This window comes from Eleginops maclovinus, chromosome 22 (genome assembly GCF_036324505.1).
Source record: "Eleginops maclovinus isolate JMC-PN-2008 ecotype Puerto Natales chromosome 22, JC_Emac_rtc_rv5, whole genome shotgun sequence".
Lineage (NCBI taxonomy): Eukaryota > Metazoa > Chordata > Actinopteri > Perciformes > Eleginopidae > Eleginops > Eleginops maclovinus.
The window spans coordinates 4,357,026-4,370,134 of record NC_086370.1 but is presented as its reverse complement, the minus strand read 5'-3'; the positions used below and the strand labels follow the sequence as shown (position 1 = coordinate 4,370,134).

Sequence of the window (13,109 nt, the reverse complement as noted above, 5' to 3'; positions counted from 1 at the left end):
GAGGGTCGCACTGTCCGCTAGGGAAAGGCTGGTGAGAGATTGGGTTTGGGGGGGTGATATTTAAACAGGTTTGGGGAGTAACAGATAAAATGTAATGATATTACTGGATCAGAATTAAAAAACAAACTATTTAGTGTCTCTGCTGTGACACTGTGACATGTCTCCATGTTTTAACCCTCCTGTTATCCTAAGATTTGCTTTACACCCTCAATTTGACCCCAGCTGTTTAAACCTCAAGAAAATAATCATATCTCAAACTTTTACCAAAATGTATGTTTCTGGTGCTTTAGGTTTCCTCTTTGACTACTTAGCATTTAAATAAATCATTCCCCCAACCTTCCCCCCCACCAACCCCTTTGTACATCCTGAATTTCTATTCTGTGACTATCAAATCATATACAAATTACCATAAAATCTCACTAATTGAAATAAAATGTTAAAGTAAGAGAAACTCCCTCTGGAGATGACACAGGGATTTAACCCTTTACAGACCATTTACATGCACTAAAAACTATAGAACACACTACAGGAAAGAGCAAATCCCAAAAAGCACAATAGGGCCTCTTTTCTCTGGGGTAAGTGTATTTGCATTACATTTGAGGTAATCCAAAAATTACGGGAAAGTAATCAGGTCACATTACTTTTATATTTTGATACTACAATTAGTTTCCTGATTCCATTTCTTAACTGGTAATGTGTTATTGTAATATAGTTATTTTTAAAGGAACCCTGCTAAGCCTTGTTTCAGATCAGATGCCATATAAAGAGTTTTTTTCTAGCACTGTTTGGTGGAGTCTGTGCGTACCGGCAGCGGACATGAGTCATGTATGTCAGATGGCTTCTGTCCCATTGAAAGGACAAGCAGGACCTGTTGGATTTGAATCATCTGTGAATCATCAAAGACGGTGCAGCAGATGTAAGAAAAATGGCCATAAAAAACTAATTTATACCATCCAAGATGAGAAACTGTGTGCCAAAATCATCAAGTTGGGGATAAAATCAAACTGCTACTAAATGATTATATTTCATAATGACTGTTGTCAGCATGGGAAGATTTACATTTCAAGCAGTGTGCCTCTCTGTAAAGCACAGTATTGGCTGCCAATTAATCAGCGACTGTATACTTCAAAACATCAAATGACTTGCTTTACACACAAAAAACACACACGCACACGCACACACACACACACACACACACACACACACACACACACACACACACACACACACACACACACACACACACACACACACACACACACACACACACACACACACACACACACATTATGTGCAGTAATCCCTTCCGCTGGCAGCAGCACTATTATACTCTGTCACACACCTAGCTGAGGAGCATACATAATTTCAATAACAATAGGATAGAGCAATGCAATTTGTTTCCAGGCTAAAAGAGGGATGCATTGGAAATAAAGTGTCCAATAGGGAAAGGAGCCAATAGTAAGTATTGGCTCGCTCTAGCAAAGCTGGGGGAAAGCTGTTGATGTCGGAGATAAATGGTGGTCTGTGAGCTCTGAACTCATTAGTCAGGGAGAAAACTATCTGCATCACTTGTCGGGTTATTGGCCAACGGCAATGTTTTCTGGGAGGGTGGGGAGGGCGACTGGTGGATGAGCCAGACCTTTCCACTTTCACACCAGCCCGCAGTCAGCAAACACTGAGGTTAAACGGGAACAGAGGCAGCAGTCTGCAGCAGGGATGTGGTTTTCAGAGAGCTCACACACAAAGCAATCCCAACGCGCTAACATAATCACGCCCGACATCAAGTATAAGCAAATGCTCACAAGTGGAACACGAGTGCACATATTAAATATTAACCTTAGTCAAACCTTGACTGATGTGCCGCGAGTTCACACGGCAGAGCACAGAAGTAAGCCTCAGTGTGTGGGGGGGAGGAGGGGGAGGATTAGTGCTGTTCTGTCAGATGCCATGTTTGGTACAAGTGCAAGCCAGGTAAAGGGTGAAAGGTAGCCGATGCTAAGTGGGCTGAAAATAATTAGCGTTTACTCCAAGAATTAGCTTAAACTGCGTAATTATGAGCGGGCTCAACACCAACACAAACACCGATCCCTCACATCCTGTTAGTTACATGTGTATCAATGTCTTTAAGCAACATCTTTTTAGGACAATCAGATTCACGGCTTAATGAGAAAATGGATACAACAGACATGTCTATTAATTGAAATATCAAGCTACAGCCAGGAGACGGATAGCTTAGTTTAGCATAAATTGGTAAAAGGTAACAAAATCTACCAGCACCTCTAAAGCTTTACCTTTTACCATCATATGTTGCCTGTTTAATCTGTACAACAAGTTAAAAAATGAATTAAATATTAACCTTAGATAAACCTTGACTGATGTGCTGCGAGTTCACACGGCAGAGCACAGAAGTAAGCCTCAGTGTGTGGAGGGGAGGAGGGGGAGGATTAGTGCTCTTCTGTCAGATGCCATGTTTGGAACAAGTGCAAGCCAGGTAAAGGGTGAAAGGTAACCAATGCTAAGTGGGTTGAAAATAATTAGCCTTTACTCTGAGAATTAGCTTAAGCTGCGTAATTATGAGCGAGCTCAACACCAACACAAACACCGATCCCTCACATCCTGTTAGTTACATGTGTATCCATGTCTTTAAGCAACATCTTTTAAGGACAATCACATTGTGGCTTTCTGCTAAGAGTTTAATGAGAACATGGATACTACTGGCTTGTCTATTTGTTGAAATATTAAGCTACAGCCAGCAGACGGATAGCTTAATTTAGCATAAACTGGTAACAGCTAGCCTGGCTCTTTCAAAAGGTAACACAATCTACCAGCACCTGTAAAGCTTTTGCCATGAAATATTGCCTGTTTAATCTGTACACAAGTAAAAAACAGTCATTGAAGAAGTGACTTTATTCCTTCTAATGGCCAGCAGGGACACTTTCACTAGTAGCAATATGATATACACAGTATTGTGAAGCATTTCAAAAAGAAAAGTAATTCAATAGTATGTAATACATTTTTTTTTACAATGGAGTCGAGTTGTATTGAAGTCTTTGAGAATGAATGCTACTTCTAATTGTATTTCTTTCCTCAGTAAACATTACTTTATGGTCTTAATAACTCCTTACAAGTCTTAAATCATGATGTTCATTTCATAAACGATGGTCCCATTTAGAGTTAAATGGACTATTAAGCAGGGTTTGCTTCAGGATATGGTCATTGAAAGGCTGCTACCGCGACATTGTCCAGTTTGGTTTAACCGTACTACAGAGTGTTTTCAGTTCTTGAAGCTAAACGTAAAATAAGAATTTGTTTGTTCAGTGTTCTTTTGTACTTTGCACTACCCTCTCGAGTCACTTCTGGCCCCTAAAAAAACAAGAGGGTGACAGCTAAAATATCACACTCAAGGCTTTTCAAAAGATAAAAGCATCATTTTTTTTCTCAGGCAGTAGCCAAAAACCCATTTTAGTTTAACACACACATTTGAGCTAACACACTATTTTATGAACATATAGGTTCACCTGCTGAATTAAAAACAGAACAAATGCACCAAAGAAAGTCAAACCATAAAGCAGATTCAGGCAGTAGACATATAGATTCATTCTTAAAGTATTCAGAACAGTTTACAGATGAGCGACAACATTTGATCCTTTACTAAAAACACTATATGATCTTTTTAGGTTTTTACTTACATTGTTATCCTGCTAGTAATCCACCATTTTGGGGAGATGTCACTGTAATCTGTGTTTGATGATGTTTTTTCAGTTACTCCCCATGCCTGCTAACTTCATGATACCTATGTGTAATTATTATACATAGTATATTCGACTGGATGAGTAAATAGTAAGTCTGCACTGATTAATCACTCAATGGTCTAAGCTGATCAGTCAATTGAACCCATTCAGCATTTGGTTGTAGTTTCCAGCACCCTGTTGTGTTACTTCTAGATCAAAACTGCCAAAAACCATAATTCACAAACCAGTGGGTAAAGCCATGTGACTGCATCTACTTCTGTCTATGGTAAAACCAAGAGGTGGAAGAAGAACTCAGATTTAATAAAAAATGTAAGTAAAAGTAGCTATATCAAATTGTAAAAGTACAAGCAAAAGTCATGCATTCAGAATTGTATTCGAGCAAATATCCAAACATATTGGCATCAAATTATATCTTAGTGCAAAATTAAATGGCAGAAAAACCTATAAAACACACTATGGAAAGGTGAACCCCCCAAAAAATGAACAATAGGCCCCCTTAAAGTACAGTACTTAAATAAATGTGTTTTTTTCAAATGAATTTGCGAATTTTCTGCTGTTTGTATCACCATTTGTTTCCCTGCATAATCTATCAGGTGCATAGTGTACGTCGCGCTATACTTCTTTTATAATCCACAACCACAAGGCCTCGCCCCCCCCCTCCTCCCCTGTCGGTATCACAGTCTGTCATCACCCCGTCCCTCTTACCCTCTCACATCAACAGAACATGTCAACACGGTGCCGTGAGACACTGTTCCACATCTAAACAGGTCATCGTCATTATCACTGTAAATCCCTTCAATTCCTTAAACACACACAGCCAAAGCTCCTTTAGTATTAAAACATCTCTCCCAGATAGAGTAGTCCAGGGCATAAGGGGGATAAAGTTAACCCCGGGCGAAGCGGGGGGCCTGCTGGTAGCGAATCGACGGAAACCGGCTTGTTGTCTCATTACGTCTGCCGCGAACGGAGGATTTGGACTAAGGACTAATGAGGACACATGGCTTTGAGATTGCTATATGCCGAAAAATAGAAACAAACTAGAAAACAGTGTGTGTGAGCGGCAGAAGATCTGAAAGCTGCCAGGAGGTTATTTTTCATTAGCAGCACACATCCTGCCTGCACAACTTACAGTATTTGTGTATTAGCCATAATTGCTCAACAAGAAAGGCACCAAAGGGGATTGGATTTGAGTAAACAACTCTCTTAAAGGCTGTTTTGCAATCACAATGAATTCCTCTCCACTGAAAGACTTTTATCTCCTCCACCCTGCTAACATGTATTCATTCTAACTCTCATTCAGATTTTATTGGCAGTGCACATTCAGCGTCTAAAAGAAGAGCTGATGTATTGTTTGTAAAGTGAAGCTTGGATATTTCTGTGTTTTCGTGGTCATAGGGATTAGCTCTATGGAGAATGAACGGATGGATTCCCACAATCTGTCCCTCTGTACTGGAGACCTTGTGGTCAGCTCCGGCAGTCAGCAGTAATGTCATCCAGCCTGATGGAAGGCTCAGCCAATGAGAACTAATGCATCTAGATGGGATCCTGTCTTGGTTGGTTGAGTTCAAGTTGGAGGTGCAGCAGCAGCAGCACACACAAGTCAATTGTGTTTTGTTTGAGCACAATTTTATATACTTAAATTGTTATATTACTAAACTTGGGGTGTAACGGATTACATGTAACATGATTATGTAATAATGATGGAACAAAAGGAAACTGAATTCCCTTACAGTTACATCAAAACACTTTCTGATTACTGTTATTATATTTTGTATGAGATTACAATGAGTGGAATTACAATGTTATGGTACTGTTAAAATAAATAGTAAAATATTATAAGTACACTTACTGCCTGAATTATGTCTTTGGTTTTCATTTAGGCTACTTTCATTATTTTTACAAGTATCCTTTTTTAAATGCAGAATAATGACAGTTATTATACTTTTATTTAGGGCACACATTTGTTATGCTAAACCTCTTGAGTTCTTCTTTTCTAAGGTCACATTTTCTGTTGTGTAACATAATACACTGAAATAAAAGCTGTTACTGATATATTTTTACTGATACATTTGCAATGCATTTAATATTGAGGTAATCAAAAGTTACGGAACAGTAGACACGCCTACAGGGTTAAGGATCTTGCCCAGGACTACTTTGACCTGTTGACTAGGGATCAAATAATGGACACTTTGATGGGCAGACCCCTATTTAACTAGTGCATTGGAAGCGGATTTCATGAAAAATCCGGGCCAAGCAAAAATAAGATATTACTACAGCTGGCAAAGCCATGACCAAATCACACATGGTTTGAAATTAGGAGGCCTTATTATGCTTTTGTACTTTTCCCTTTCCTATCCGGTGATAAATAGGTCAGCTCTTTAGTGATTGGTCCCCACCCCTTCACGTACAATGTGTTGAAGCCCTAGCCAATAGAAGTGCGATTTTTACATTGTGATGTCACTAGGTTGCGGAGGTTAAAAGAAAACAATAGAGGTGTTTCAGGCAGGTGGGGAGTGTGTGGGAGAGAAACTCCCCTTTGACACAGGGATTTTAGGTATTTGCAGACAATTTACATGCACACAAACCTATATAACACACTACAGGAAAGGGAAAACCGCAAAAAGCAGAATAGGGCCTCTTCAACAGAATAATAATAATAATAATAATAATAATAATAATAATAATAATAATAATAATAATAATAATAATAATAATAATAATAATAATTTAACTTCCACCACTGGACTATCTTGACAACTACTTTATCGGTGTTCTTCATCGTAATTCCTGCAATCTATGGCAAAATTGACAATAGCCATCCACTCACAGATACAGATGTTTAGTCCACAATCACATCCTGACTGTAATGGAGTTTAGCCAGCACCTGTTCTACTGTAACTGCGCTGTAGAGGAGCCTCACGTTTCCTCACTTTACATATTCATTAAATCCTGTAGAGTGTAAGTAAGGGAATACATCTGTGAACCGCTCTTTCCTTATTGGACCGTGGCCTTAGGGCCTTTGATGTGATTGGATACTTGCAAAAGGCCTATCTCCCCCCTTCGTTGTAAAGGTCTGCTCCTGCATATTAAACAGTGGGAGCGTTGCAGCAATCAAATGCACTATCACATCAAATAATAAAGAAATGGAGCTAGCGTGGTTGATAATAGGTGGGGTTAAAAAGGGGGGGGGGGGGGGGGGGGGGTGAGACATGTCAATGTGATGAAGACAGATGATGAGGCTGCATTGCTGTAAACCAGTGAGTCAGCCCTCCCTTCAGGCAGAGGAGGGGGGGCGGGTGAAGGAGACAAGGAAATGCATCGGAGCTGTCCATGGTGCTGAAATCCAGAAGAAGTTCAGCTCAGTGCAGGAAAAAATACATTTGCATGCTGTCTTTCAATACCTGACCCAAATCTGGGATAATCTGCATCTGGCTTTAGTGTAACAAGTCAGTAGTTGTTTATTATTTGAGAACATCTAAATTGTATTTAAGTATCACACTTCTAAATCCACATCAGGGATCAAACAAAAGCCTTTCTGTCCAGTTTTTTCCACATAGATCTCATCCAAAGTCTGTCGTTTCGCATTCTGATCACAAAGTCAGGGGTGGGGAGGGCTCTCTGGCATGTAATTCCACTCTAAAGACTCTCATTAAAGTACTTTTTATATCCCAAACACCTCAGAACCGTGTGGGGTTGTCATGCTATTTGCAGACTTAACACAGCCCCATCAGAAGTGAATGTGATAGGGTCCACATCAACAGGAATTGGATATTTCACATTGAAAGAAACATTATCCCCAACCCAGCTTTTTGAAATAATTTTGTTGCATTATTCATCTTTCAAAGCTGTCACGCTTTGAGGCTAACCCTCGGTCAGTTTGCTCAACATCACAGATGCACCATGAGATGGATCCGCACCCTGTATCCCGCAGACAGCTGATCTGAGGAGGAACACAGCTGCATCACATGGAAGGTGATTCAGCTATATTAGAGATACTGATCAAACAAAGCAAACTTCAGTAATGCAAACACACCTTTTTGTAGCATTGCCACAGGAACTTTTTACTTTGTAACTCTGATTTCCCCTCAAAACACCAAAGCAGCCAACTCATGTAACAAATTCACCAAGAAGCCTCCTTAAATTCTGAAAAAAAGGCTCCTTTACTGAACTTGCAGCCAAATGCCTCTCAGTTGAACATGAAAAGATCATGCAACAGGTCTGGTACTGGCAGAACCCTATGTAAAAGGCTACAAGGGTCATTTTTACAATAGTCTGTATTTGAGATGAGGACAACAGGAGAATGATGTCACGAGTCCGTAAATAAGGGTCCTTTTCTGGGCACTGCAGAGACCAGGCGGGTGTGGTGACTGCATTCACGCAATCCCCGGCGCGAACTCTCCCAAATATCACAAAATGTGGACACCCCTTCCCCTGTGAAGTCTCTCTATCATAGCTACCACTACCAATCGGACGTGTGTTGAAGTTCAAATCATTCATGTGCTGCCAGGAATATTTGACACATCTCGCTTTATTCCGACAGTCAGGTGCCCATTGACGGCGCACCTCCCCAAAGCCCGCGTTTGATAGCAAAATACATGCACAATGACAAACTGACATCTGCTCTCCATCTGAGAGCAGCTTAGTATTCCACACATCACAACCCCCCCCCCCCCCCCCCCCCCCCAAGCACCCTATGTTTTCTTCCCCCTACGTATACCCCACTCTTTTCTCCATTCCTATGCGGCTTTTTTTTTTTTCCTTCCTCCCCTCCGGAGGCAGCCCGAACACAACAACGGAATTGAACAGCGGTTTCATGAAATATGCAGGTATATAAAAAATAAAAAACTCGGAAAGCAAAAACGACATCTCAAGCCAAACACTTTTCATGCTCTGCCGAGAAACTGACCTCCCAGTCTAACGAATCCCACTCTTCGGTAAACATCCGGAGGATTGCTTTTCATCCAAAAAAAAAGCGGACCACCACCAGGCGCAGCGGCTCTCTCTATGGAGCGACTGGGCGATGCGATGCCATAGCGCTTTTGGTATTATCCTCATGAAATCAATTTGAACAGGGGGACGTCGTCAGGAGGAGAAGGCATCTCGGCGGCGTCGAGCCCACAGAAGAAACGATGCTACGCTTTACAGTCCAACATTTTTTTTTTTTTTTTTTGCTGTGCGATGGTTGCAACCAATTAGCACACCACTTGCGCTCGGAGGCGAATAGCTCCTGACAAGGCGCTCCTTCTCTCGAGCTTCGCTTCTATCGCTGTGCTGCTTTTTGGAAAAAGGTGGCAGACTATACAACACACGCAACTTCTCATTTCCAGGATACAGGGAGGGAATTTAGCGTAGCGCTTACTCCAAAGCCAATAAATCCCCGTAGCGCATTTGACAAATCCTTCCCCTCTGCTGAGGAGCAACAATAACCTTAAGAGGTCCCTGCCTCTTAAAACGCGTTATTCCATGGTGAGAGAAAAAAAAAAGATCCACAATAGGCCCTAAGTAGTGGGAGATGTGTAGGGGGTGCTAAAAAATGAATGACACTGGGTATGGCTACTCACCATTAGCACAGCAAAGTTATTATGATGGGTGCAATGAATGGTGGTCGTGTTGCCCCCGGAGCCTGTTATGTGGCAGCCCTCTGCCCTCCAGCCACCGTGTCCATCCAGCAGGTCAAAATCCCAATAGGCTGCGGTGGGGTCTACACCCAGTGCGAAGTGCCTGAGAGCAATAGTAACGGTGTGCACGGCGCTCCCCAGGCTGCACCCATCTGCAAGAAACACATTCAATTAAGGAAACCAAGTGGAAAGTCTGGAAAAGCAGCGTGGACAAGGGTGGCGCGCACAAACACGCGTAATTGCTCAGGTTACTGCAGTTGTGCGAAGTGAACTTAAGGAAAGTGACATTTTTATTATATAGAAATGCATCAGTGGATGAAATGCTGTGTGTGATTCATTTGAATTAAACAGGAAGTAATTGAGATATTTTGGCACACTATTGCTGCGAAGCTCCGACATGTTGCGCAGAGCCAAAACTGATCCACAGTGCATGTGTGTGTGCGTGTGTAAGCATGTCGGCATTACAGTGCAGCGTTGACATCACGGGCATGATGATGATAAAAATGGATTTCCTCTTACCTAATTTGGTGAAAGCAACTGGTGTCGAAACGCTCCTACGCTTCCCATCGTCTGCGAGATTGGACGAATTGCCCGTGCAAGGGAAGAGTTTCCCATTGCGAAACACAATAAACTGCAGCTTGCAAGTGGAGTTATCAACAGATTGCAACGCAGAGGAGGAGATAGGCGTACCAGCCAGCGGTAAATGGATTGAGGCGACTGCCACTGAGTTCTGCGGGTGGAAGAAAAAAAAGAGGGGAGAATAAAAATTAAATAATGTCTCCGAGATGCGCAGGGGGAAAAACAAACTCCCATGGAAAAAAAAACACTGGTGATTTATTTCCCTCTCCAGGAGTGGAGGCGACCATAGACCACAAGTGACCAAGGGAATGAGAATCACGTTTGAAGCGCTCTAGTGCGCCTATTTGGTCAGGCTCCCTGCCGCAGAGGTGGAAATGGTTCTTACCATTTCAGCTTGAGGGCACATCAACACTGCAGCTTGATTTAAAGAGACAACCGGTCTGACTTTATCTTCTTTCCAGCGACTATAAACACACCAAAAAACAGCCCTGGCATTATTTAGGGGGGAAAGGGTTTCTAGGAGAAAAAAGGGGCATGGCTTGGTTATAGTCAGGTGTCTCCATCTTTGAGAACAAGTGCAAAGTAATCATGTAAACGTGCTTCTTATTCCTGTTACTACAAGCACAATCCCTTCCAACAATCCCCTGTGCATCCAAAAGTCCCATCAGAGTTGCATTCAAGAGCCACAATCCCTCTGATCAGCTGTGCCGTGCAGCTCTGCATACTGAACATTACATGTTACTTCCTGTCCCAATAAATGATATATTAAAAAAACATCAACAATGCCTGCATGAACTTTGCCACATGCAGCTTTAGTTGGATTTATCCCACTGGTGGGCAGACATGTTGCTCAAGGGTGTGTGGAACTGCGAGTGGCTGCACTCAGGACAGGCAGCACTTAACTCTGCCATAAGATTAAGTTTAATAATAAAAAAAGCCTCCAAAATAGTGCTGTCAGCAGAAAAATGGCTACACATGTGGCCGTGCACTTACGCATCTATCAGGTGATGCATCTGCACAGGCTCTGGGGAGCACAATATTTCAGATATAAATCTAGAGTGGCTCTTCTACATTTTCATATACATTATTACATTACAAAAATGCCATACATGAGCTGAGTTGATTGGTTATGCCAAATGGCTTGTACCCCACATTTCCCAGATGTATTTCCAGGGCTAAAAGGCAAGAAATGAAGAAATCATCTTTAGAAAAAAAACAGAAATTGTTATCATAAATAGTGTTGTTTTAGGGATCCCTAAACATTAATTAATTATATAACCAAAGCTGGGAAACATCTTGTTAATGCTCAATGTTATATATTTTTTTTTTTGCACATTTTTGCTCAACACTATACCTCTTTTCAAATCTGCACAGCTCTCCGATTACAATTCTAGTGTTTTGTCATCATCGTACTTCCTTCCAAAGCTATCTACATACACCTTACCATTGTGTTTAGTATCTTGCCCAAGGACACATTGACATATTACAGCAACTGCAGGGGCTTGGCATCAAACCACTGACCCTCTGATTTGGAGAGACCCATTTCACCACAAGCCAGAGCCGCTGTTTAAGGTAGTGCCTTAAGCCGATTGGTTACAAAAGATTACCTGTAAACACATCTTGTGTTTGTTTCGGGAGCTTAAAGGCAAAAATATGCAACAAATATATATATTGACAAGAAAATAAAGAAAATGTGGGCCAGATTGATTGATATCCTGTCTCTTTAATAGATGCATTAGGGAACCTCGAGAAAAAAGATACTATAATTACGACTGGCGTATCATGGCCAAATAAAAATGAACGCTTTGATGTTTCAAAGGCAAACCTAAAAGAAAAGCCTTGATGACGCACATGATGTCATGTGTAATTTAATTAATCTTGTGGTCAGTGACTTTCAAGTAAAGTTTGTTTGGGAATTTCTGCATCATGAATTAGATTTCCAGGAAGAAGCAAAAACCTTGTTTATCCAGTAAGCGACCCTAATGGAGAATGATGCTAATGACGAGGATGACGATGTGTTCGTAGAGGAGGTAAAGACTGTGTTTGTTGCGCGGGGGCTTGCCTTTTTGTTCAGATTTCCATCACCTCACACTACAGCGTGACGGGTTCAGCGCTCTGAGCCTTAAGGGCAGCAAAGCTTCCGGCTCAGAATGGATGTGGATGCCCATTAAGTGGCCGTACAGTTCAAGAGGAGCTGCTTAGCCCAATCAATGCCCAGGAGAAAGATGGCCAGGTTTCTATACAAGTCCAACGAGAGGACGTTTGTCTGTTCTTATGACTTTTTAGGGTTTTTGTAGCTTATTTCCAGGAAGAAGCAAAAATGGAGTGGTGCAGTGACCACTCTATTCCAGTCAAGTCCATTTGAGACAACTTTACTAAAACCAACATGAATGAATAAAACATAATTACTGTGTAATCCTGGATCCTGGACAAAATGATCATAAACAACTCGTAAACATTGCCTGGTACCAGTTTCAGCCATAGATTTAGTTTTACAAGTGTTTTTTTTCTAGAGGACGTCACTACTGGTTTACTTACTCAGTATATTACCTCGAGTTTGGCGTTCTGGCCATTGCAATCTTGTTTTTTTTTGGGGACGGGGTGACCCAAGATGTTACAATTTACTTCGATGCACTGAAAGCACACAGTTAGAGTTGCAAGACAAGAACACATAGAACACTCAGCTGGATAATGAGGGTTAAAGATCAATTTGTTTATTCACAACTAGCCTCCTGCTGGCCATTTAAAATAATGCATGTTAAAGGCGTTTCCCTGTTTCATTTACTTCTCTTAGACCCGAGCAGTGCTCCCTGGCCCTCCCACATAAGCCTTTTTCGCCTTAATAAAAAACACTTGAAAATCCTGCTTCCCGTAACAGAATTTGAATTTGAAGATGTTTGAATAATTGATTGACGTTTCAATACAAGTTAAAGCCTTATCTTTAAATTTGGTGACCATATAGGCCTACTGCTTTTTCTGGCAGGAGGGCACTGGGGAGCCCAGCATTGCATCAAAAAAACTATTCTATTTTTTTCAAGATAACGATATCTCAACAAAGTATCACCGCTGTTGATAGACATGGATTTGGTCGTACGTTTGTATGTGCTTTCTTTTTTATGGGGTCCTCCCTTTCGATCTGCTTCGACAAAAAGGCTTTTTC

At 41.4% G+C, this 13,109-nt stretch overlaps 1 protein-coding gene across 1 annotated transcript in view; it reads right to left on the bottom strand.

Annotated features, from left to right (window-relative positions):
- LOC134858530 (adhesion G protein-coupled receptor A3) overlaps window positions 1–13,109 on the bottom strand; it is a 231,850-nt gene that overhangs the window by 61,651 nt on the left and 157,090 nt on the right. Inside the window, exons 13-14 of the mRNA XM_063874486.1 lie at window positions 9,890–10,100; window positions 9,314–9,522 (exon numbers count right to left, since the gene is read on the bottom strand). Coding sequence (XP_063730556.1) covers window positions 9,314–9,522; window positions 9,890–10,100 — 420 coding nt within the window. The remainder of the gene's footprint in view (window positions 1–9,313; window positions 9,523–9,889; window positions 10,101–13,109) is intronic.